Below are 25,866 nucleotides of genomic sequence, written 5' to 3'. Positions count from 1 at the left end.
GCTGGGATTATAGGCATGAGCCATAGCACCCAACCAGTGAGACCAGTTTTAGTACGCAAAGGAGTATATAATCGGCATGTGGGTGGAAAGTTGGTGTAGGGGTATACAGTAGGCATGGGGGTATACAGTAGGCATGGGGGGTGCAGCCAGCTGTACCATGCTGGTATACTCCCATAGTATACACCCATGATGGCTGTATACCTCACACAAACTGTATACCCTTCACCCCTACTATACACCCACAAACAGATTAAGTGCCTCTGTGATAATTATATACATCCATGTTACCTGTGGCTTCTCTGACCATATGCCCCATACTTGCGGCACCCCATACCTGCTCTGTACCCCTATGTTGATTGAACACCATTACAGTGATCATACAGCATACCTATTGCCAACTGTGAACCCTGATACTAAGTGTATACCCCTGGTATGCCATGCCTGATCTATGCAGTGTTTTTCTTTTTTTAGATTGTTTTTTAATTTAATTAATTAATTAATTAATTAATTTTTTGAGACAGAGCCTTGCTCTGTCACCCAGGCTGGAGTGCAGTGGCGCAATCTTGGCTCATTGCAACATCCGCCTCCTGGGTTCAAGTGATTCTGCTGCCTCAGCCTCCCAAGTAGCTGGGACTACAGGTGCGCACCACCATGCCCAGCTAATTTTTGTATTTTTCGTAGAGATGGGGTTTCACCAAGTTAGCCAGGATGGTCTTGATCTCTTGACCTCACGATCTGCCCACCTTGGCCTCCCAAATTGCTGGGATTACAGGAGTGAGCCACGACGCCCAGCCTATTTTCTTTTTTCTTTTTTTTTTTTTTGAGACAGAGTCTCACTCTGTCCCCCAGGTTGAAGTGCAGTGAGGTGATCTTGGCTCATTACAACCTCCACCTCCTGGGTTTAAGCGATTATCCTGCCTCAGTTTCCCAAGTAGCTGGGATTACAGGCATGTGCCACCACACTGGCTAATGTTTGTATTTTTAGTAGAGAAGGGGTTTTGCCATGTTGGCCGGGCTGGTTTCGAACCCCTGATTGCCGGTGATCCACCCACCTCAGCCTCCCAGAGTGCTGGGATTACAGGCATGAGCCACCGTGCCTGGCCTATGCCTTCTCTTCGAGGTCAGTTTTGGTTTCATATTTTAGCCTCATTTTGCAGTTGAGGAAACTGAGGCTTAGGGAAGATAAGGCCTTTTTAAGTATCTTCTAGTTCAGAGGGTGCAGAAGGAGCATTTGAATTAAGGGCGACCCAGGAGGATGTGGGCTTCAAAAGGGTGGAGATTGGGTCTCTCTGGTTCCTCACTGTATGTGGTGCCCCGCCCAAGGCCTGTACCCACTAAGGGCTGAATAAATGCTTGTTCTAAGGCCAGGCCCAGTAGTGCAATTTGGGGGGCCACGGTGGGAGGAGCCCACGAGTCCAGGAGTTAAAGATGAGCCTGAGCAACATAGCAAGATCCCATCTCTACAAAAAAAATTAAAAATTAGCCGAGTGCAGTAGAGCACCTGTAGCCCCACTAACTCGGGAGGCTGAGTCAGGAGGATGGCTTGAGACGGGAAGTTTAGACTGCCATGAGCTGTGATTGCACCACTGCACTCCAGCCTGGGCAACCGAGGGAGATCCTGTCTCAAAAAAAAAAAAAAAAAAAAAAAGCAGACAAAAAGAAAACTCATTTCCTGCACAGGTTGGAGAAGTTTTCAGCCCCAACACTCCACAGTTGGTTGTCTGGGTTTGGGCCGTGGGCCGTTTTCCCTCCCAGTGCCTCAGTTTCCACACCTGCAAAACGGAGCCACAGAAACGCTCTTTCAGGGTGGCTAGGGGTTTTGGGCGGTGTCGCCCGGTGGCGGGGTGTTCCCGGGGTGAAGCCGCAGGGTTCTCGGGTGGGGGCGGGGAGGGCTAAATCCGGCCGGCCGGTGAGTGGCGGGAGCAGCTGCCGCCCCGCCCGCGCCCTCCCGGGTCCCACAGTCTGGGCAGCTGCCCAGCTTGGGCCGGTCTGACCGGTTTGGGCCGCCCCGCCTGGCGCTGTGCTGGGAGGAGCCGCCGCCAGTCGCGCGGTCAGTGCCTCCCTCCAGACTCGGGAGGGCCCAGGGGGCGCGGGAGAGAGCGCGGGCGGCCGCCGGGGCTGGTCGCCTGCAGGAATGGGGGACGAGCGGCCCCACTACTACGGGAAACACGGTAGGCAGCGACCCCCGCCCGCAGCCCCAGGCCGACCCCTCGGCCCCTCGGTGGGGGCCTCGAGAGGACATGGGGCGCAGGGAAGGGGGCTGGAGGGGGAGCGCAATTGCGAATCTGCGCCTGGAGCCTCCCTACCATCAGCCAGCCCCCCTTACCCCACTTTTCCCCCGGAGCCTCGCAGACGACCCTCCTTACTCTCCCCCACCCAAAGGACCTGCCCCTGTAGCCCTCTGCCTGGCACTGCTGCCAGCGCCCCCTTCCCCCTATCCCATCTCAGACCTTCCCCGTCTCCACCTAGTTCCCTGGTGGCCACCATTTCAGCCCTCTTACCAGTGGGTGGCCGCCAGTTAATAAATTTGTTCACAATTAGTGATTCCTCCTTCCTCCCCTGTCCTGGCCTGCCAGAACTGGGGGCTTGGGTGTGGTCACCTGGAGGTGGGTGAGGCAGAAAATTCCACAGATCTCTGAAATTCATTCTTGCCGAGGCAAAGACACCCCTAGGGGCTTTTGGGAGGGGGGCGCTCTCCCAGCCCTGTCTTGGTTCAGGTCTCCAACCCCATCAATCTTTTTGACTTTCAGGAACGCCGCAGAAGTATGATCCCACTTTCAAAGGACCTATTTACAATAGGTAAGGGCTTTGGGTTTTGGAGGGTTCTCCCTGCTAATACTACCCCAATCCCTGTCTCTTCACACACCCCCACCCCCGATCTGTTCTCCAACAGACTGGTGACAAATATTTGAAACTTGTTTTGTTTGTTTGAGACGGAGTCTTGCTCTGTCGCCAGGCTGGAGTGCAGTGGCACGATCTCGGCTCACTGCAACTTTCACCTCCCAGGTTTAAGCAGTTCTACCACCTGATTCTCCCGAGTAGCTGGGATTACAGGCGTGCGCCCGGCTAATTTTTTGTTGTTGTTGTAATTTTAGCGGAGATGTTTCGCTGTGTTGCCCATGCTGTTCTCGATCTCTTGGGCTCAAAGCGATCCACCTGCCTTGGCCTCCCAAAGTGCTGGGATTACAGGTGTGAGTCACCACATCTGGCCTGGATTTAATTTTTACCATGTTCGTATTTTTTGTTTATTTATTTATTTTTGAGATAGAGTCTCATTCTGTCACCCAGGGTGGAGTGGTGCAAACTCAGCTCACTGCAACCTTCCCCTCCCGGTTCAAGCGCTTCTCCTGTCTCAGCCTCCTAAGTAGCTGTGACTACTCAGAGGCTATTCAGGAGACTGAGGCAGGAGAATCACTTGAACCTGGGGGGTGGAGGTTGCAGTAAACTGAGACTGCTCTACAGTACTCCGGCCTGGACGACAAGAGTGAAACTCTGTCTCGAAAAAATAATAACAAAAAAATAAAATGCAGCCAGGCACGGTGGCTCACACCTGTAATACCAGCACTTTGGGAGGCCAAGGTAGGTGGATCACTTGAGGTCAGGAGATCAAGACCAGCCTGACCAACATGGTGAAACCCTGTCTCTACTAAAAATACAAGAATTAGCCGGGCGTGGTGGCGGGGACCTATAATCCCAGCTACTTGGGAAACTGAGGCAGGAGAATTGCTTGAACCTGGGAGGTAGAGGTTGCAGTAAGCTGAGATCGTGCCACTGCACTCCAGCCTGGGCAACAGAGTGAGACTCCCTCTCAAAAAAAAAAAAAAAAAAAAAAAAAAGACTAGCTTGGGCAACATAGCTAGACCTTATCTCTACAGAATATATATAAATTTAAAAAAATGTATGGTGGTGTGCACCTGTAGTCTCAACTACTTGGGAAGCTGAGGCAGGAGGATCACTTGAGCCCAGGAGTTCGAGGCGGTAGTGAGCTATGATCGTGCCACTGTCCTCCAGCCTGGATGACAGAGTGAGACTCTGTTGCACAAAATTAAAAAATGAAATGAAATAAAAATAAAAATGCATGTGCCTTTGGTACGACATTCAAACCACTCAGGAAAATTTGTCCAAATAATACATGGATGAGGGTGTTTGCAGACGACAGATGGGCCCATGGTGCACATGGCACCAAGGCTTCTCCAAACGCTGCCCCTCTGCTCCCCAGGGGCTGCACAGACGTCATATGCTGTGTATTCCTGCTCCTGGCCATTGTGGGCTACGTGGCTGTGGGCATTATAGGTGAGTAGAGAACGGGGCAGGACTTGGAGTTCCAGGGTGGGCGGAGGCAGCCATAGCCTCTGGAGTGGGAACACGGCTGGATCTCAGGAGTGGGAACACAGCTGGATCTCAGGAGTGGTAGTGTCTCAGTATCCCTGGATCTTTCCACAGCCTGGACTCATGGAGACCCTCGAAAGGTGATCTACCCTACTGATAGCCGGGGCGAGTTCTGTGGGCAGAAGGGCACAAAAAACGAGTGAGTTGACTCCTTGGGGCCTGGGGGGGTGCTAGGGAGGAGGGGGCAGAAGGTTCTAGGCGTTCCCCATCTCCCTAAGTCTAGTTAACAAGTGCTTACAGGCTGGGCGCAGTGACTCACGCCCGAAATTCCAACACTTTGGGAGGCCGGGGCAGGAGTATTGCTTTAGGCCAGGAGTTCAAGACCAGCCTGGCCAACATGGCGAAACCCTGTCTCTACTAAAAATACAAAAATTAGCCGAGCATGGTGGCACACGCCTGTAATCCCAGCTACTTGGGAGGCTGAGGCAGGAGAATCACTTGAACCCAGGAGGCAGAGGTTGCAGTGAGCTGAGATCACACCACTGCACTTTAGCCTGGGGGACAGAGCGAGACTCAGTCTCAAAACAGACAAACAGCCGGGCGCGGTGGCTCACGCCTGTAATCCCAGCACTTTGGTAGGCCAAGGCGGGCAAATCATGGGTTCAGGAGATCGAGACCATCCTGGCCAACACGGTGAAACCCCGACTCTACTAAAAAAAAAAAAAATACAAAAAATTAGCCGGGCGTGGTGGCGGGCACCTGTAATCCCAGCTACTCAGGAGGCTGAGGCAGGAGAATGGAGTGAACCCGGGAGGCGGAGCTTGCAGTGAGTGAGATCGTGCCACTGTACTACAGCCTGGGCGATGGAGCAAGACTCTGTCTCAAAAAAAAAAAAAAAGCAAACAAAAATTAGGTGGACGTGGTGGGGGCGCCCCTCTGGTCCCAGCTACCCAGCAGGCTGAGGTGGGAGGATCGCTTGAGCTGGTAGGCCAAGGCTGCAGTAAGGTTTGATTGTACCATTGAACTCCAGCCTGGACGACAGAGCGAGACCTGGTCTCAGCAAAACAACAAGAAAACAAGTACTGATAAAAGTTCCATTACCCTCAGCCACTAGTCTAGTCCTTGGGGACACACAGCTCTAAATGAGATAGTAAGCATCCTGTTCTCTGGCAGCGCACATTTTAAGGGCGGGAGAGACTGAGAGGGGACAGTCCTGGATCAGACATCAGGTGGTGATGAACAGGTGAGACAACAGAGCAAGCACAGCCTGAGTGGCATCACTTCCTGGCTCTGTGACCTAGGGCAGGTGTCTCAATCTCTCTGAACCTCGTTTTCCCCATCTCTAAAATGAGGATCATAACGGTCCCACCCTCATGGGGCTATTTTGATGGTTAGATGTGCCAATACATGTACAGAGCTTAGAATGCCACCTGGCATCGCTGGGCATGGTGACTCACACCTATAATCCCAGTACTTTGGGAGGCTGAGGTGGGAGGATCAAGACCAGCCTGGCCAACATGGTGAAACCCCGTCTCTACTAAAAATACAAAAAAATTATCTGGGCATTGTGGTATGTGCCTGTAATCCCGGCTACTCGGGAGGCTGAGGCAGAAGAATTGCTTGAACTTGGGAAGCAGAGGTTGTAGTGAGCTGAGATCATGCCACTGCACTCCAGCCTGGGCAACAGAGCAAGACTCCATCTCCAAAAAAAAAAAAAGAATGGCACCTGGCATAGAGTTGCTGATGCTGCAGTTTTTAAATTATTATTATTATTATTATTATTATTATTGTGAAACGGATTTCGCTCTTATTACCCAGGCTAGAGTGCAATGGCGCAATCTCGGCTCACTACAACCTCCATCTCCCAGGTTCAAGTGATTCTCCTGTCTCAGCCTCCCGAGTAGCTGGGATTACAGGCACATGCCACCATGCCTGGCTAATTTTTGTGTTTTTAGTAGAGATAGGGTTTTAGCATATTGGTCAGGCTGGTCTCGAACTCTTGACCTCAGGTTATCTGCCTGCCTTGGCTTCCCAAACTGCTGGGATTACAGGTGTGAGCAACCACACCCAGCCTATTATTATTATTACTATTATTATTATTATTATTTTGACATAGTATCTCACTCTGTCAGCCAGTGGCAGGATCATAGCTCGCTACAGCCTGGAACTCCTGGGCTCAAGCAATCTTGCCACCTGGGCCTTCGAAAGTGCTGGCACAAGACAGGCCTAAGTCACCCTGCCTGGCCCTATATAAAATACCTTTTTTTTTTTGAGACGGAGTCTCGCTCTGTCACCCAGGCTGGAATGCAGTGGCACCATCTCGGCTCACTGCAAGCTCCACCTCCCGGGTTCGTGCCATTCTCCTGCCTCAGCCTCCCGAGTAGCTGGGACTACAGGTGCCCGCCACCACACCCGGCTAATTTTTTTTTGTATTTTTGTAGAGACGGGGTTTCACCGTGTTAGCCAGGATGATCTCGATCTCCTGACCTCGTGATCCGCCCGCCTCGGCCTCCCAAAGTGCTGGGATTACAGGTGTGAGCCACCATGCCCAACCCATCTTTTTTTTTTCTTTTTGAGACAGAGTCTAACTCTGTCGCCCAGCCTGGAGTGCAATGGTGCAATCTTGGCTCACTGCAACCTCTGCCACCCAGGTTCAAGCAATTCTCCTGCCTCAGCCTCCTAAGTAACTGGGATTACAGGTGCCCGCCACCACACCCAGCTAATTTTTTTGTGTTTTTAGCAGAGATGTGGTTTCTCTATGTTGGCCAGGCTGGTCTCGAACTCCTGACCTCAGGTGATCCACCTGCCTTGGCCTCCCAAAGTGCTGGGATTACAGATGTGAGCTAACATGCCCAGTCACAGAAAATATCTTAAAGGAAACAACAGTCCGGGCACGGTGGCTCATGCCTGTAATCCCAGTACTTAGGGAGGAGGATTGCTTGATGCCAGCCTGGGCAACATGGTGAAACTCTGTCACTACCAAAAATACAAAAAATTAGCCAGGTGTGGTTGCACACGTCTGTAGTCCCAGGTGCTCAGGAGGATGAGGTGGAGGATCACTTGAGCCCAGGATCACTAGAGGCTGCAGTGAGCCAAGATTGTGCCACTGCTCACCAGCCTGGGCAACAGAGAAAGACTGTCTCAAAAAAAAAACAAAAAAAAGAGGCTGGGCACAGGGACTTATGCATATACACTCAATACTTTGGGAGGTCGAGGCGGGTGGATCACCTGAGGTCAGGAGTTTGAGACCATCCTGGCTAACACAGTAATACCACGTCTCTACTAAAAATACAAAAATTAGCCGGGCATCATGGCAGGCACCTGTAGTCCCAGCTACTCAGGAGGCTGAGGCAGAAGAATTGCTTGAACCCGGGAGGCGGAGCTTGCAGTGAGCCGAGATTGTGCCACTGCAACTCCAGCCTGGGCGACAGAGCGAGACTCTGTCTTTAAAAAATAAATAAATGAAATAAAGTTTACTATAGGGTGGTTAAGAAGTCTTAACAGGTTGGGCATGGTGGCTCACACCCATAATCCCAACACTTTGGGAGGCCAAGGCAGGTGGATCACCTGAGGTCAGGAGTTTGAGACCAGCCTGGCCAACATGGTTGAAACCCCATCTCTACTAAAAATACAGAATTAGCCAGGCTTGGAAGCGGGCACCTGTAATCCCAGCTACTCGGGAGGCTGAGGCAGGAGAATCGTTTGAACCCAGGAGGCGGAGGTTGCAGTGAGCCAAGATCGTGCCATTGCACTCCATCCTGGGCAACAAGAGCGAGATTTCGTCAAAAAAAAAAAAAAAAGAAGAAGAAGAAGTCTTAACAGTTTCCATTCTCCCTTCTCCAACTCCAGGAACAAACCCTACTTGTTTTATTTCAACATTGTGAAATGTGCCAGCCCCCTGGTTCTGCTGGAATTCCAATGTCCCACTCCCCAGGTAACCTGTCCCCACCATTCCCTTTTTCCTCTCCCCACTTTCCATCCTTTTCCCCCTGTGAATGTGGGCTGGGACCTCTGTCCTGAGTGGTCTGTCCCAACCCCACCCAATGCCTTCCTTCTCCCCTCCCAGATCTGCGTGGAAAAATGCCCCGACCGCTACCTCACATACCTGAATGCTCGCAGCTCCCGGGACTTTGAGTACTATAAGCAGTTCTGTGTTCCTGGCTTCAAGGACAATAAAGTGAGTTGTAGACTGTCCTGAGAGCCCAGGTATGGGCAGCGGCAGTATACTAGCCTTGGGGACTCACCTCCCTCCATCTCTCTTGGCAGGGAGTGGCTGAGGTGCTTCGAGATGGTGACTGCCCTGCTGTCCTCATCCCCAGCAAACCCTGTGAGTCAGGGGATCCCAGGAGACTCAGGTGGGGACGGGGAGGCTGTGCAGAGGCTCAGCCTGACTGGTCCCATCCTCTGCTCCATGCAGTGGCCCGGAGATGCTTCCCCGCCATCCACGCCCACAAGGGTGTCCTGATGGTGGGCAATGAGACGACTTATGAGGATGGGCATGGCTCCCGGAAAAACGTCACAGACCTGGTGGAGGGCGCTAAGTGAGGAGATTGGCGCACCACACCGGGTCGCACTTTCCTGGGTGGGACAGGCATCCCCTGGGGTTGACCTGATCACAGAAGAGGGTCTGATCTGAGCCTCGGTCTCCTTCCCCCAGGAAAGCCAATGGAGTCCTAGAGGCACGGCAACTCGCCATGCGCATATTTGAAGATTACACCGTCTCTTGGTATTGGATTATCATGTAAGTCAGGAGGGAAGGGGCCTCTCCCCTGGCTGCCCCTTCTAGGCCTGGCTGGGGGTGGAGTCTGTTCATGACCATTTTCTTTTCCCCAGAGGCCTGGTCATTGCTATGGCAATGAGCCTCCTGTTCATCATCCTGCTCCGCTTCCTGGCTGGTATTATGGTCTGGGTGATGATCATTATGGTGATTCTGGTGCTGGGCTACGGTACGTTACCCCCTCCCCGTGACTCCTCTTTCCTGAATCTGCACACTGCCCTGCCCTTTCCCATGGAAATGGCCCATCAGGGAAAAAAAAAGAAAATGTCAGGCTGGGTGCGGTGGCTCACACCTGTAATCCCAGCACTTTGGGAGGCCAAAGCGGGCAGATCACTGAGGTCAGGAGTTCGAGACCAGCCTGACCAACATGGAGAAACCCCATCTCTACTTAAAATACAAAATTAGCTGGGCATGGTAGTATATACCTGTAATCCCAGCTACTAGGGAGGCTGAGGCAGGAGAATCGCTTGAACCTGGGAGGCGGAGGTTGCAGTGAGCCGAGTTCACGCCATTGCACTCCAGCCTGGGCAACAAGAGCGAAACTCCGTCTCAAAAAAAAAGAAAAAGAAAAAATGTCTCAGCGCTGTAGTTAAGGATGCATACTATGGTACCAGAATAGCAGAGGTTCAAATCCTGGCTTTGCCAATTCCTTGGGCAAGTGCCTCAACCTAACTGTGCTTCAATTTCTTTTTTTTTTGTTGAGACGGAGTCTCACTCTGTCACCCAGGCTGGAGTGCAGTGGCCGGATCTCGGCTCACTGCAAGCTCTGCCTCCCGGGTTCACGCCATTCTCCTGCCTCAGCCTCCCGAGTAGCTGGGGCTACAGACGCTCGCCACCTCGCCCAGCTATTTTTTTGTATTTTTTACTAGAGACGGGGTTTCACCAGGTTAGCCAGGATGGTCTTGATCTCCTGACCTCGTGATCCGCCCGTCTCGGCCTCCCAAAGTGCTGGGATTACAGGCTTGAGCCACCGCGCCCGGCCTCTTTTTTTTTTTTTATTTTTATTTGAGACCTAGTCTCACTCTATCGCCCAGGCTGGAGTGTAGTGGCGCGATCTCTGCTCACTGCAAGCTCTGCCTCCCAGGCTCAAGCCATTCCCCTGCCTCAGCCTCCCAAGTAGCTGGGACTACAGGCACCCGCCACCATGCCCGGCTAATTTTTTGAATTTTTAGTAGAGACGGGGTTTCACCGTGTTAGCCAGGATGGTCTCAATCTCCTGACCTCGTGATCCACCTGCCTCTGCCTCCGAAAGTGCTGGGACTACAGGCGTGAGCCACCGTGCCTGGCCTCTTTCTTTTTTTTTTGAGATGGAGTTTCGTTCTTGTCGCCCAGGCTGGAGTGCAATGGCGTGATCTTGGTTCACTGCAACCTCCGCCTCCTGGGTTCAAGCGATTCTCCTGCCTCAGCCTACTGAGTAGTTGGGATTACAGGCATGCACCTCCACACCCGGCTAATTTTGTATTTTTAGTAGAGATGGGGTTTCTCCATGTTGGTCAGGCTGGTCTCGAATTCCCGACCTCAGGCGATCTGTCCACTTCAGCCCCCCAAAGTGCTAGGATTATAGGCATGAACCACCATGCCTGGCCTGCTTCAGTTTCTTTCTCTGTAAAATGAGGGTAATTTATATTTCTAGTTCGCAAACTAAATGACAAGGAGGTAATGTGCAGATAAAATATGTGTAGGGGCCTGTTTAGTTCAGGCCTATGGAATCCAGAGGCACAATATTGTGCTCAACAAAACAGTGCTTCATATTTTGGACTTTTGTTGTTTTTGAGTTTTTTGTTGTTGTTGTTTTTTGTTTTTTTTTGAGACAGAGTCTCGGTCGCCCAGGCTGAAGTGCAGTGGCACAGCCTTGGCTCACTGCAACCTCCGCCTCCCGGGTTCAAGCAATTTTCCTGCCTCAGCCTCCTGAGTATCTGGGTTTACAGGTGCCCACCACCATGCCTGGCTAATTTTTTTTGTATTTTTAGTAGAAACGGGGTTTTACCATGTTGGCCAGGCTGGTCTTAACTTCCTTGTGATCTGCCTGACTTGGCCTCCCAAAGTGCTGGGATTACAGATGTGAGCCACCATGCCCAGCCTTGATTTGTTTTTTGGGATAGAGTCTCACTCTGTCACCCAGGCTGGAGTTCAGTGGCATAATCACAGCTCACTGCAGCCTTGACCTCCTGGGCTCAAGTGATCCTCCCAAGTAGCTGAAACCACAGGCATGCACCATCATGCCTGGCTAAATTTTAAATATTTTTGTAGAGACAGGCTCTCCCTATGTGGCCCAGGCTAGTTTTGAACTCCCTGAGCTTGAGCCATCCTCCCGCCTTGGCCTCCCTAAGTGTTGGGATTATAGGCATGAGCCACTGTGCCCTGCCCATATTTTGATTATTCCTTGAACTTTCCTAGAAGAAAAATGCTTGGTAATCCAATCTGAGGACACTTATAGTAAAATATTCATATTAATAGTGGTTTCTAGCCCGGTGCGGTGGCTCACGCCTATAATCCCAGCAATTTGGGAGGCTGAGGTGGGTGGATCACCTGAAGTCGGGAGTTCGAGATCAGCCTGACCAACATGTAGAAACCCCATCTCTATTTTTATTTTATTATTATTATTATTTTTTCTTGAGACAGAGTCTCGCTCCGTCACCCAGGTTGGAGTGCAGTGGCGCAATCTCGGCTCACTACAAGCTCTGCCTCCTGGGTTCACGCCATTCTCCTGCCTCAGCCTCCCAAGTTGCTGGGACTACAGATGCCTGCCACCATGCCCGGCTAATTTTTTTTTTGATACGGAGTCTCGCTTTGTCACCCAAGCTGGAGTGCAGTGGTGTGATCTCGGCTCACTGCAAGCTCTGGCTCCCAGGTTCACGCCATTCTCCTCCTTCAGCCTCCCTTGTAGCTGGGACTACAGGTGCCCACCACCACACCCGGCTAATTTTTTGTGTTTTTAGTAGAGACGGGGTTTCACCGTGTTAGCCAGGATGGTCTCGATCTCCTGACCTCATGATCTGCCTGCCTCAGCCTCCCAAAGTGCTGGGATTACAGGCGTGAGTCACTGTGCCCGGCCTTATTATTTTTTTTTTGAGATGGAGTCTCGCACTGTTGTCCAGGCTGGAGTGCAGTGGCACAATCTCAGCTCACTGCAACCTCCGCCTCCCGGATTCAAGCAATTCTCCTGCCTCGGTCTCCTGAGTAGCTGAGATTACTGGCCCCCACCACCACGCCCAGCTAATTTTTTTTTTTTTTTTTTGTATTTTTGTATTTTTAGTAGAGATGGAGTTTCGCCATGTTGGTCAGGCTGGTCTCGAACTCCTGACTTCATGATCTGCCCACCTTGGCCTCCCAAAGTGCTAGGATTACAGTTGTGAGCCACCACACCCGGCCAACCCCACCTCTATTAAAAATACAAAATTAGCTGGGCGTGGTGGCCCATGCCTATAATCCCAGCTACTTGGGAAGCTGAGGCAGGAGAATCACTTGAACTCGCGAGTTGGAGGTTGCCGTAAGCTGAGATTCTGCCATTGGACTCTAGCCTGGGCAACAATAGTGAAACTCCGTCTTAAAAAAAAAAGAAAACAGTGGTTTCTAGGCAGGTTCATGCCTGTAATCCCAGCACTTTGGGAGGCTGAAGCAGGAGATTCACTTGAGCCCAGGAGTTTGAGGATGCAGTGAGCCATGATCAAGCAACTGCATTCTACCCTGGGCAACACGGTGAGATCCCATTGCCAAAAATAAATTTAAGGCCAGGCACCGTGCCTCACACCTGTAATGGCAGCACTTTGGGAGGCTGAGGTGGGTGGATCACTTAAGGTGGAATTCGAGACCAGCCTGAACAACATGGTGAAACCTCATCTCTAATAAAAATACAAAATTAGATGGGCATGGTGGCGCATGCCTGTAATCCCAGCTACTTGGGAGGCTGAGGCGGGAGAATCTCTTGAATCTGAGAGGCAGAGGTTGCAGCGAGCTGAGATCGTGCCATTGCACTCCAGCCTGGGCAACAGAGTGAGACTCTGTCTCAAAAAAAAATTAAATAAATAAATAATAATAATAATTTTTAAATTATCTGGGGGCTGGGCACAGTGGCTCCCGCCTGTCATCCCAGCACTTTGGGAGGCCAAGGTGGGCAGATCAGGAGGTCAGGGAAGATTGAGACCATCCTGTCTAACAGGATGAAACCCCGTCTCTAGTAAAAATACAAAAAATTGGCCAGGCTTGGTGGTACGTGCCTATAGTCCCAGTTACTTGGGAGGCTGAGGCAGGAGAATCACTTGGACCTGGGAGGCAGAGGTAGCAGTGAGCCGAGATTGCGCCACTGCACTCCAGCCTGGGTGACAGAGAGAGACTCCGTCTCAAAAAAAAAAAGAAAAAAAATTTAGCTGTATGCACCTGTAGTCTCAGCGACTTGGGAGGCTGAGGTGGGAGAATAGCTTGAGCCCAGGAAGCTGAGGCTGCAGTGAGCTATGATGGCACCACTGCAGTCCAGCCTGAATGACAGAGGTAGACCCTGTCTTAAAGTAATAGTAATATACTCAATACAACCAAAAAAATAGTGGTTTCTAGCTGGGTGTTGGCATTTTAGGTAGCTTGATTTTTTTTTTTTTTAACTTTATCTCCCTAAGTGCTGCGATTACAAGCATGAGCCACCATACCATGCCTGTCTTTTTTTTTTTTTTTCCGAAACGGAGTCTCACCCTGTCGCCCAGGCTGGAGTGCAGTGCAGTGGCGCAATCTTGGTTCACTGCAACTTCTCCTTCCCAGGTTGGAGTGATTCTCCTGCCTCAGCCTCCCAAGTAGCTGGGTCTCAGGCATGTGACACCATGCCCAGCTAATTTTTTGTATTTTTAGTAGAGACGGGGTTTCACGGTGTTAGCTAGGACAGTCTCGATCTCCTGACCTTGTGATCCACCTGCCTTGGCCTTCCAAAGTACTGGGATTATAGGCGTGAGCCACTGCGCCCGGCCAAGCCTGTCTTTATTTTATAATTATAGTTTGCAAGCTAAGAAGAATGCTGAAAATTTCTAATGCTGCGCTACATATTAATACCCAGGCCACTCCCGTGAATCACTGTTATAAGGTGGCAAGGGGGTCAGAGAGAGGTCTTAGCCATGCAGCATCCTGACACCTGCTCATTCATTCATTCATTAAACAGCTATCCTGGCTGGGCATGGTGGCTCACACCTGTAATCTCAGCACTTTGGGAGGCTGGGGTGGGCGGATCACCTGAGGTCAGGAGCTTGAGACCATCCTGGCCAACATGGCAAAACCCTGTCTCTACTAAAAAATACAACAATTAGCTGGGCATGGTAGCGAGCACCTGTAATCCCAGCTACTCAGGAGGCTGAGGCAGGGAGAATCTCTTGAACCCTGGAGGTGGAGGTTGCAGTGAGCCCAGATCGTGCCGCTGCACTCCAGCCCGGGTGACAGAGTGAGCCTCCGTCTCAAAAAAAAGAGAAGTTAGACCATGGCAGCACATGATTATGATTCAAAGTAGGGGGAAAGGGTTCTGGAAGGTCTCCTGTGAAGGTGATACTTGAGCAGAGACCTACAGATGTGTGGGATCCAGCCATGGGGAGAGAATGCACCCGGCGGTGGGAACTGCAAGTGTAAAGTCCCTGAAGCAGGGGCTAGAAAAGGCAGCCTCTCAGCCTCGATGTTCGCTTCTGTTAAATGCGGGCAGTTGTAGCGCTTTGCAAAGTTGCAGGAGGCATTGGTGGACTAAGCTTGTGGTTTCCCCCATGCAGGAATCTTTCACTGCTACATGGAGTACTCCCGACTGCGTGGTGAGGCTGGCTCTGATGTCTCTTTGGTGGACCTCGGCTTTCAGACGGATTTCCGGGTGTACCTGCACTTACGGCAGACCTGGTTGGCCTTTAGTGAGTCACAGTCTCCCAATCCTGCCCCTACATGAGGCCTTGGAGGGAGTGGGGAGCCCAGGCGGCTCAGCCTTTGCCCTTTGCAGTGATCATTCTGAGTATCCTTGAAGTCATTATCATCTTGCTGCTCATCTTTCTCCGGAAGAGAATTCTCATCGCGATTGCACTCATCAAAGAAGCCAGCAGGTGGGGGCCAGGGTGCCAGGGGTCAGGATGGAGCTGTCCCTACAGTTGTGTCTTTTGCCCTGATGCCTGTGTCTCTGCTCCTCCCTAGGGCTGTGGGATATGTCATGTGCTCCTTGCTCTACCCACTGGTCACCTTCTTCTTGCTGTGCCTCTGCATCGCCTACTGGGCCAGCACTGCTGTGTATCCGCCCCCAGATACCAATCTCTGGCCCCAGGGATGGCTAAAGACCAACTTTGCCCAGAAGTGACCTGCATCTTAGGGACAGGGCTGGAAACTGGTGGGATAATGGATTCTTTCCCACGAAAGTCCCTGGGGTCCTCAGTCCTAGACCTCTGCTTCCTTAATGAACCTCCAGCTTCCTGTCCACTTCCAATGAAGCGGTCTATAAGATCTTTGATGATAGCTCCTGCTCACTTACTGCGAAAACCTGCAACCCAGAGGTGGGCGTCCCCAGGGTGGGGAGGGCAGGTATTGCCCCAGAAGGCCCCGGATGATTTTAAACCTCTCACGTCCCCTTGGAGGTTCAGCAAGCAATTGGCTCCTGCTGCATGTCCTGTGCTGGGTGTGGGGAAGAACGCACTGTGGGGAAGAGACTCTCTAACTGGATTGAACAACTTCCCAGGACAACCTGGCTTCCTGTCTTCAACTTGCCCTGGCCTTCACCCTGGGTGCTAAATCACCTATTTTTCCCTCTTTTCTTTTTTTTTTTTTTATGAGACAGAGTCTCACTCTGTCGCCAGGCTGGAGTGCAGTGGCATGATCTCAGCTCCCTGCAACTTCCAACTCCCTGGTTCAAGCAATTCTCCTGCCTCAGCCCCCCGAGTAGCTGGGATTACAGGCACACACCAGCACGCCAGGCAAATTTTTGTATTTTTAGTAGAGACAGCGTTTCACCATGTTGGTCAGGATGGTCTCCATCTCCTAACCTCGTGATCCACCCGCCTCTGCCTCCCAAAGTGTTGGGATTACAGGCGTGAGCCACCTTGCCCAGCCCATTTTTCCCCATTTCATTTCCTGTCTCCATTCTCTTTTCTTGACCCTGGTGATGGCCACTTCTTGTTTCTAGAATTCCTTCCTTTGCACAAGCTGTGTTCCAAACACTTAGTTCCTTCACTTAACTCTGATCCTTATGTCTCCTGTCCTACCTCATGGTTTTCCTGGCCCCACACCTGATGCTCAGAGCCCACTGCGAACCCCTGGCACCTCTTTTTGGACTCGGTTCTCCCTTCTCTCCCACAGACCTTCCCCTCCTCCAATGAGTCCCGCCTATGCCCCAATGCCCGTTGCCAGTTCGCCTTCTACGGTGGTGAGTCGGGCTACCACCGGGCCCTGCTGGGCCTGCAGATCTTCAATGCCTTCATGTTCTTCTGGCTGGCCAACTTCGTGCTGGCTCTGGGTCAGGTCACACTGGCCGGGGCCTTTGCCTCCTACTACTGGGCCCTGCGCAAGCCGGACGACCTGCCAGCCTTCCCGCTCTTCTCTGCCTTTGGCCGGGCGCTCAGGTGGGCTGGCGTTGCGGGCAGGATCGGGTGGAGGACGAGGCCTGGCCCAGCCACCGACCACCCCCTCGGCCCGCAGGTACCACACGGGCTCCCTGGCCTTTGGCGCGCTCATCCTGGCCATTGTGCAGATCATTCGTGTGATACTCGAGTACCTGGATCAGCGGCTGAAAGGTACGGCCCACCCACGGCTCGCATTAGCTCCTGTTGGCGGGCGAGGCTGAATAGCAAACCAGGATTGGTTCTTGCTTGGAGGTGGGCGGTGCCAAGATCGTAGAGCAGTGATGGGTTTCTGTCTATGCCGCGGGGGAGCTCAGGAGCTGACGTGATTGGGTCCTGCGATGGAGGAGCAAACCAGAGAACCTACTGGGTGGAATTCTTGCTGTTGAGGGGACAGGCCCAAGAGGCCTGGCCCACCATTGGTTATTGCTAGAGTGAATTGGAGTGGGCTATATTTGCGCTGAAGGAGCAGGAATAAAACTGGTTTATTAGCTGAGCGCCGTGACTCACGCCTATAATCCCAGCACTTTGGGAGGCTGAGGCGAGCGGATCACCTGAGGTCAGGAGACCAGCCTGGCCAACATGGTGAAACCCCGTCTCTACTACAAATACTTAGCCAGCCATGGTGGTATGCGCGTCTGTAGTCCCAGCTACACGGGAGGCTGAGAGAGGAGAATCACTTGAACCCCGGAGGTGGAGGTTGCAGTGAGCCGAGATCGAGCAACTGCACTTCAGCCTGGGAAACAGAGCGAGACTCCATTTCAAAAAAAAGAAAAAAAGAAAAAAAAAAAAAAAAAAACGGGTTTATTTTTCTTACAGGAAGGGCTGTGGGGCTAGGATTGATTGTACTTTGCTTTAGAGACAGGATCTCTCTCTGTCGTCCAGGCTGGAGTGCAGTGGCACCATCATGGCTCACTGCGGTCTCAAACTCCTGGGCTCAAGTCCCTGTCTCTTTGACAGCATGGACTCAGGAGACCTGGACATTGGCAAGCGTGTGTGATAGGGAAGAGGGGATCCCTTCCACGTCAGGCGGTGTCCCCTCACTTCTGCATCCCTTCCCTTCTCTTCCAGCCGCAGAGAACAAGTTTGCCAAGTGCCTCATGACCTGTCTCAAATGCTGCTTCTGGTGCCTGGAGAAGTTCATCAAATTCCTCAATAGGAATGCCTACATCATGGTGAGTGGGCCTGGGACCCCCAACCAACCCACCAGCTCCTGCTGGGTGAGAGGACCACCCCCCATGCCCACCCAGTGGGTCTGATCTCTCCCTCCCACTCTCCTCCAGATTGCCATCTACGGCACCAATTTCTGCACCTCAGCCAGGAATGCCTTCTTCCTGCTCATGAGAAACATCATCAGGTCAGGAATCAGCACCATCTTCCTCCTGCCACCTCCCTCTTCCCCTAGTCCCTGAAGCCAGCATTAACACCTGCCCCTCACTCTCCCCTGCAGAGTGGCTGTCCTGGACAAAGTTACCGACTTCCTCTTCCTGTTGGGCAAACTTTTGATCGTAGGCAGTGTGGGTGAGTGCCGCCCACCTCGCCTCTCAGGGTGTGGGAGCCTGATTTCTGTCTTCTGTGATGGGTGTCATCTTCTTAGGAGGTTATTTCCTATATCCAGAACCCTTCACCATCTTGCTTTCTTCTCCTTCTCCAGGGATCCTGGCTTTCTTCTTCTTCACCCACCGTATCAGGATCGTGCAGGATACAGCACCACCCCTCAATTATTACTGGGTTCCTATACTGGTATGGACCTCTGGGGACAGATGGGGGTTTGAGAAGAAAGAGGTGTTGGGATTTGCTTGGTCTTCTTTGACTAGATAAATGTGGATAGAGGTCAGAGGTGGGGAATTGATTATTTATTCAGACCATAAACTTTTTGTTTGTTTTTGCATCAGAGTCTTGCCCTGTCGCCCTGGCTGGAGTGCAGTTGTGCAATCTTGGCTCACTGCAACCTTTGCCTGCTGGGTTCAAGCGAATTCTCAAGCTTCTGCCTCCCGAGTAGCTGGGATTACAGGCGCCTGCCCCCACACCTGGCTAATTTTTGTATATTTATTTTTTAATTTTAATTTAATTTAATTTAATCTTTATTTATTTATTTTTTTTTTTGAGACAGACTCACTCTGTTGCCCAGGTTGGAGTGCAGTGAAACTATCTTGGCTCATTGAAACCTCTACCTCCCTAGTTCAAGTGATTCTTGTGCCTCAGCCTGCTGATCAGCTGGGATTACAGGCACACACCACCACACCTGGCTAATTTTTTTTGTTTTTTTGAGACAGAGTTTCACTCTTGTTGCCCAGGCTGGAGTGCAGTGGGGTGATCTTGGCTCACTGCAACCTCCACCTCCCGGGTTCAAGCAATTCTCCTGCCTCAGCCTCCTGAGTAGCTGGGATGACAGGCATGTGCCATCACGTGTGACTAATTTTATATTTTTAGTAGAGACGGGGTTTCTCCATGTTGGTCAGGCTGGTCTCGTACTCCCAACCTCAGGTGATCTGCCCGCCTCGGCCTCCCACAGTGCTGGGATTATGGGCATGAGCCATCACGCCCGGCTAATTTTTGTATATTTAATAGAGATGGGGTTTCACCATGTTGGCTGGGATGGTCTCAAACTCCTGACCTCAAGTGATCCGCCCGCCTCGGGCTCACAGAGTGCTGGGATTGCAGGTGTGACCCACCACCCCCGACCTCGGACCACAGACATTATTGAGCACCTACTGTGTATTCGGCATTGAGGTGGAGGGCTTCCCTCTAAAGGCTTTAGAGTTTGGGGGTAAACAGATGTTCCTCCATAATGATATTGGTGAATGTATGATTGAAGACTGGGATACGCCACTAGTATGTATAGCACAGGGAACTGTTTGAACCTGTGGTGGGGGATCTGGGCATATGTGGGGGTCCAGGTGGTGCCATGCAGGTGATGTTGGATCCGAGATCTGAAGCTGTAGGCAATATCCAGGCAGAGGGAACGGCAAGTACAGTGGCCCTGAGGTGTGAGTGTGCCAGGAACAGTAAGGAAAGCAGTGGGGCTGATGTGGAAGGAGTAAAGAAGTGGAGATAGGGACTGGGTGCGGTGGCTCACACCTGTAATCCCAGCACTTTGGGAGGCTGAGACAGGTGGATCACTTGAGGTCAGGAGTTTGAGACTAGCCTGGCCAGCATGGCGAAACCCCATCTCTACAAAAAAATACAAAAATTAGCCGGGTGTGGTTGCGGGCGCCTGTAATCCCAGCTACTCGGGAGGCTGAGGCAGGAGAATTGCTTGAACCTGGGAGGCAGAGGTTGCAGTGAGCCGAGATCACGACACTGCATTCCAGCCTCGGTGACAGTGTGAGACTCTGTCTCAAAAGAAAAAAAAAAGGGTGGCGATACGGCCAGAGAGGTAATAAGGCTGTGGAGTGATTGAGCCTTCATTGCAAGGGCAGTATTGTATCTCAATGTAGGTCTTGAAGCCCAGTGACCTAGTTTCTTATCTTAGATCCTCTATTTGCTAGTTCTAAGATGAGGAAAAGTAATCTCGGGCAAGTTATTTAATCCATCTAAGGTCCACTGACTTTTTTTTTTTTTTTTTTGAGATGGAGCCTTGCTTTGTCGCCCAGGCTGGAGTGCAATGGAGTGATCTCTGCTTACCACAACCTCCACCTCCCGGGTTCAAGCGAGTCTTCTGCCTCAGTTTCCCTAGTAGCTGGGATTACAGGCACATGCCACTGTGCCTGGCTAATTTTTGTATTTTTAGTAGAGATGGGGTTTCACCCTGTTGGTCAGGCTGGTCTCGAACTCCTGACTTCAGGTGATCCACCCACCTCGGCCTTCCAAAGTGTTGGGATTACAGGCATGACCCGTTGTGCCTGGCCATGATTTCATTGTATTGAATTTGTATTTTTATTTATTTATTTATTTTTTGAGACAGAGTCTCGCTGTGTCGCCCAGGCTGGAGTGCTGTAGCGCGATCTTGGCTCACTGCAAGCTCCTCCTCCTGAGTTCACGCCATTCTCCTGCCTTAGCCTCCCAGGTAGCTGGGACCACAGGTGCCTGCCACCACGCCTGGCTAATTTTTTTGCATTTTTAATAGAGACACGGTTTCACTGTGTTAGCCAGGATGGTCTTGAACTCCTGATCTCGTGATCCACCTGCCTCAGCCTCCCAAAGTGCTGGGATTACAGGCGTGACCCACCACACCTGGCGAATTTTTATTTTAATATAATAGAGATAGGCTGGGTGTGGTAGCTCACACTCTACTATAATAATAATAATAATAATAGAGGCAGGGTCTCCCTCTATTGCCCAGGCTGGTCTCGAGCTCTGGGCTCAAGGGATCCTCCTGCCTCAGCCTCCCGAAGTACAAGGATTACAGATATGAGCCATCACACCCAGCCATGTCTACTGACTTCAGTCAACAAATGTTTATCTAGCAGCTACTAAGGCCCTGTGAGTCTTCAGATTGCTATGGATGTAGCAGTAAATGGGACTGGGTCTAGTGAGGATGTGGGCATTAAACCTGGAAAGCCCTAAACATGCATAAAATTGCAGCTGCACCAAGAGCTCAGGAGGGGTGCCCAGTGCTAGGAGGACATAAAATAGGCTCTAGAGGCCGGGCATGGTGGCCCACACCTGTAATCCAGCACTTTGGGAGGCCAAGGTGGGCAGATCATGAATGTCGCAAGATCGAGACCATCCTGGCTAACACAGTGAAACCCCGTCTCTACTAAAAATACAAAAAAACTAGCCGGGCGGGTGGCAAGCACCTGTAGTCCCAGCTACTCAGGAGGCTGAGGCAGGAGAATGGCGTGAACCCGGGAGGCGGAGCTTGCAGTGAGCTGAGATCCGGCCACTGCACTCCAGCCTGGGCGACAGAGCAAGACTCCGTCTCAAAAAAAAAAATTAGTCAGGTGTGCTGGCACATACTTGTAGTCCCAGCTACTCAGGAGGCTGAGGCAAGAGAATCACTTGAACCCGGGAGGTGGAGGTTGCAGTGAGCCGAGATTGTACCACTGCACTCCAGCCTGGACGACAGAGCAAGATTCCATCTCAGGAAAAAAAAAAAAAAAAGGCTCTCAGCCAGACGCAGGGGCTCACATGTATAATCCCAGCACTTTGGGAGGCCAAGGCAGGCAGATCGTTTGAGCTCAGGAGTTTGAAACCAGCCTGGGCAACATGGCAAAACCTCATCTCTACAAAAAAAAAAAAAAACAAAAATTAGCTGGGTATGATGGCACATGCCTATAGTCCCAGCTACTTGTAAGCCTGAGGTGTGAGTATCACTTGAGCCTGGGAGGTCAAGGCTGCAGTGAGCTGAGATGGTGCCACTGCACTCCAGCCTGAGCAACACAGTGAGACCCTGTCTCAAAAAAAAAAAGAAAAACCCACTCTATGTGTCATAGGTGGTTTCCTGGAGGAGGTGGGACTTGAGAATTTGCTCTTTGAGCTGAAAGCAGAAGGTTGATGAGGCATAAATTAGATTTAAGTCAGGGCAATAGCACATGCAGAGGCCCAGGGGTTAAATAAAGCAAGGATGAGACTGGGTGCGGAGGCTCATACCTGTAGTCCCAGCACTTTGGGAGGCCAAGGTGGGCGGATCTCTTAAGCCCAGGAAGGGTAATGGATGACGTGGCAAAAACCCATCTCTACAAAAAATACAAAGGTTAGCCGGGCATGGTGGTGCACATCTGTAATCCCAGCTACTCCGGAGGCTGAGGTGGGAGGATCACTTGAGCCCAGGAGGCAGAGTTTGCAGTGAGCCGAGATCATGCCACTACACTCCAGCCTGGGCTACAGAGTGAGATCGTGAGACCCTGTCTCAAGGAAAAAAAAGGCTAGGTGCGGTGGCTCATGCCTGTAATCCCAGCACTTTGGGAGGCCAAGGCAGGTGGATCACCTGAGGTCAGGAGTTTGAGACCAGCCTGGCCAACATGGTGAAACCCCGTCTCCACTAAAAATACAAAATGAGCCTGGCGTGGTGGCAGACGCCTGTAGTCCCAGCTCCTCGGGAGGCTGAGGCAGAATGTCTGAGGAGACAGAGGTTGCAGTGAGCCGAGATCACGCCATGGCACTCCAGCCTAGGCGACAGAGTGAGACTCCGTCTCAAAAAAAAAAAAAAAAAAGAGGGAGAGAAAGAGGGCTTTGTGTGGATTGTGGGGCCCTGCCAGCGGGGGTGAGGGGTTGGGATGTCATTAATCCAAAGAGAGTTTCTCAGCAGGGCAAGGACGTGGTCCCAGCGTAGGAGAGACACAGTGGGTGGGGTCTGCTCTGGGAAGGACGTGGAGCAGGGACGGCTTGTTTCTCCTTGCCCAGACCGTGATCGTTGGCTCCTACCTGATTGCACATGGTTTCTTCAGCGTCTATGGCATGTGTGTGGACACGCTGTTCCTCTGCTTCTGTGAGTGACCCCTCACCCCAAACCTTGCTGGGCCCCGAATCCCTTCTTCCCACTGGGCATCACGTCACCCTCCAACGGGGCACCACGGTCGCCTGCCCCCAGCTTCCCCGGGGCTTGGCTGTCCCTCGTCCTGGGTCCCCAGCCTGTCTTCCTGGTTTCCTTTTGCGCTTAGAAGCAACTCCAACTTCCTGTCCACTTGTCCAGGCTGCAGCCTGGACGCTGCCCTGGAGCCCACCCGCGCTTCGCAGTTTCTGGCTTTGATGGGGGAGGATCTGTGGCTGCCACTAACTCTGGTTTCTCCAACTGTTTTTTTTGTTTGTTTGTTTTTTTCGTCTCTCTTCCTCTCCTCCATGCCTGCTGGCTTCCCTGTTCTTCCCTGCCTCCCTCTTTCCCTCCCTTCCTGACCACCCCATTTTCCCCCTGCCGGTTCCCGGGGGGAGCCCAGGTGAGGACCTGGAAAGGAATGACGGCTCTCAGGAGCGACCCTACTTCATGTCGCCCGAGCTGAGAGACATCCTGTTGAAGGGGAGTGCGGAGGAGGGAAAGCGGGCGGAAGTCGAGGAGTAGAGAGTGAGGGAGGCTGGCATGGGGGCTAGGTTTCCTCCATGTAGACTGGGGGTGCATGAAGCGGGGGGGCTTCCTGGCCTGGGAGTGTGGGGATCCTGTGTGTTCCTCGGAGCCCACTACAGTCTGCCCCTCTCTGGTCCCAGTGTGTCTGCTTTCTAACCCTCTGAGGCTTCTCTGTGACCCTTGTCCACCCACCCTGTCCCCAGAGGCCCCTGCCCGTGGGCTCCCCTCATGCCTCCTGCTCTGGGACCTCTCTCCGCAGTGGAGGACCTGGAGAGGAATGACGGCTCGGCCGAGAGGCCTTACTTCATGTCTTCCACCCTCAAGAAACTCTTGAACAAGACCAACAAGAAGGCAGCGGAGTCCTGAAGGCCCCGCGCTCCCCACCTCTCAAGGAGCCTCACGCCGCAGGGTGCTCAGTAGCTGGGTCTGTTACCCCAGCCCCTTGGGCTCACCCGAAGTCCTATCACTGCCGCTCTGCCCCCTCCCCATGAGCCAGATCCCACCAGTTTCTGGACCTGGAGAGTCTGGGGTATCTCCTTCTTATGCCAAGGGGCACTTGGAGTTTTCATGGTTGCCCCTCAAGACTATGAGAAATGAGTAAAAACCCAGTGGGGCCTCTTGCTGTCTGGGACGGCATGTGGCCCGACCTCCGCAAGCTCCCTCATGCTTCCTGCCCCCCGCTTACACGACAACGGGCCAGACCACAGGAAGGATGGTGTTTGTGTCTGAGGGAGCTGCTGGCCGCAGTGAACACCCACGTTTATTCCTGCCTGCTGTGGCCAGGACTGAACCCCTTCTCCATACCTGAACAGTTGGCTCAAGGGCCACCAGAAGCATTTCTTTATTATTATTATTTTTTAACCTGGACATGCATTAAAGGGTCTATTAGCTTTTTTTCCATCTGTCTCAACAGCTGAGATGGGGCCGCCAAGGAGTGCCTTCCTTTTCCTCCCTCCTAGCTGGGAGTGACTGGGGTGGGGGTGTGTGTGCCCAGGTGGGGGGTATCTCCTGGCTGGGAAGGAGGGAGTGGGAGGGAGACTTTTGCTTGCAGGGGTTGGCAGTGGAGAGCGGGCTGGAGAGGAGATCGCTAATAGCTGTTTAATGGAAACCTGCTGGGCTGGAGGGAGTTAGGCTGAATTTCCCGACTTCCTCTGCCAGTTATTGACACAGCTCTCTTTGTAAGAGAGGAAAGAAACTGAACCCACCCAAGGGATGATTTCAGGGGGAGAGGTGGAGGGCAGATGCCCTGGGCAAACCGGGCCCCTCTGCCCACACACCTCACTTGATGATCCTTTTGCCAAACTTGTCGAACTCAGGGGACCTAGCTTCCCGGTTGCCCCTCTGCCATATTCCAAGGCCCCCTCAGACTTCACGTCTCTGCTCATCAGCACTGTCCCAGGATCCTGGAGAGGGAGAACCCCCGACCCCAGGGGAAAGAAGGGGGGTCTCCCATTTCCTGTGTCTGCGCCAGCCCCGCCCCCATTGCATCTGCACACCCCTGCGTGTAACTGCATTCCAACCACTAATAAAGTGCCTATTGTACAGGTCCAGGCCTGGTGTGTTTGTGGGGGGCAGTGAGCCAGTGGGTGGCTGGTAGGGGGAACCCCCGCTTCCAAGGCCCTAGGAGTCGCTGAGCTGTGGCGATTCTCTCAACAGGCAGGAGGAGGGGGCAGGAAACCCACTGGCTGCTGGCTCTGCCTGAATTCCAACCTTCAGGCAGCTCAGATTTCCCCTGATTAGGCCCTAATCCCTGGATTCCAGAAGGCAGAGGCAACCTGTCCACCTCCCGTATCACCCATCCTGGACACGTGCCCCCAGGGCCCAGGCACCTGAGGTCCTGCAGTCTATGTTCCCCTGCTACTTTGGGTCTGCGAAGGGACCGCCCTTGGGGTGGGCCCTGCTGCCTGGAAGCTCACTGCTGCCCCCTCGTGCCAGCTGCCTGTGTCAGCCACCTCCAGACAATCCGCCCCAATATTTCAACTGTCTTTGCTCTCCACTCCCCCTTCTTGGGGAATTTTTCTTCAATATCCACTTTTTTTTTTTTTTTTTCCGGACAGTCTTGCCCTGTCACCCAGGCTGGAGTGCAATGGTGCAATCTCAGCTCACTGCAACCTCCGCCTCCCGGCTTCAAGCGACTCTCCTGCCTCAGCCTCCCAAGTAGTTGGGATTACAGGTGCATGCCACCACGCCTGGCTAGTTTTTTGTGTTTTTAGTAGAGACGGGGTTTCACCATGTTGGGCAGGCTGGTCTCGAATTCCTTACTTCAG

At 52.3% G+C, this 25,866-nt stretch overlaps 1 protein-coding gene across 4 annotated transcripts in view; it reads left to right on the top strand.

The window, feature by feature from the left end:
• Nucleotides 1–25,147, top strand: part of SLC44A2 (solute carrier family 44 member 2 (CTL2 blood group)) — a 48,173-nt gene extending 23,026 nt beyond the window's left edge. Inside the window, exons 1-22 of one of the 4 annotated variants that reach the window (XM_073016958.1) lie at nt 2,040–2,171; nt 2,751–2,799; nt 4,220–4,293; nt 4,444–4,528; nt 8,179–8,263; nt 8,396–8,506; nt 8,596–8,656; nt 8,747–8,870; nt 8,987–9,070; nt 9,163–9,275; nt 14,839–14,970; nt 15,057–15,156; nt 15,245–15,337; nt 15,513–15,597; nt 16,397–16,659; nt 16,736–16,830; nt 17,728–17,831; nt 17,940–18,013; nt 18,107–18,177; nt 18,311–18,399; nt 22,945–23,029; nt 23,475–23,673. In XM_073016958.1, coding sequence (XP_072873059.1) covers nt 2,135–2,171; nt 2,751–2,799; nt 4,220–4,293; nt 4,444–4,528; nt 8,179–8,263; nt 8,396–8,506; nt 8,596–8,656; nt 8,747–8,870; nt 8,987–9,070; nt 9,163–9,275; nt 14,839–14,970; nt 15,057–15,156; nt 15,245–15,337; nt 15,513–15,597; nt 16,397–16,659; nt 16,736–16,830; nt 17,728–17,831; nt 17,940–18,013; nt 18,107–18,177; nt 18,311–18,399; nt 22,945–23,029; nt 23,475–23,596 — 2,136 coding nt within the window. In that variant the 5' untranslated portion in view covers nt 2,040–2,134 and the 3' untranslated portion in view covers nt 23,597–23,673. Of the gene's footprint in view, nt 1–2,039; nt 2,172–2,750; nt 2,800–4,219; nt 4,294–4,443; nt 4,529–8,178; nt 8,264–8,395; nt 8,507–8,595; nt 8,657–8,746; nt 8,871–8,986; nt 9,071–9,162; nt 9,276–14,838; nt 14,971–15,056; nt 15,157–15,244; nt 15,338–15,512; nt 15,598–16,396; nt 16,660–16,735; nt 16,831–17,727; nt 17,832–17,939; nt 18,014–18,106; nt 18,178–18,310; nt 18,400–22,944; nt 23,030–23,474; nt 23,674–23,858 lie in introns of those variants that run through there. The other 3 variants (XM_073016956.1, XM_073016957.1, XM_073016955.1) reach the window with 3 other exon arrangements.
• Nucleotides 25,148–25,866: the final 719 nt, after the last annotated feature.

This window comes from Chlorocebus sabaeus, chromosome 6 (genome assembly GCF_047675955.1).
Source record: "Chlorocebus sabaeus isolate Y175 chromosome 6, mChlSab1.0.hap1, whole genome shotgun sequence".
Taxonomy (NCBI): Eukaryota; Metazoa; Chordata; class Mammalia; order Primates; family Cercopithecidae; genus Chlorocebus; species Chlorocebus sabaeus.
The sequence above is the reverse complement of the archived record's forward strand: the minus strand, read 5'-3'. Positions and strand labels throughout refer to the sequence as shown.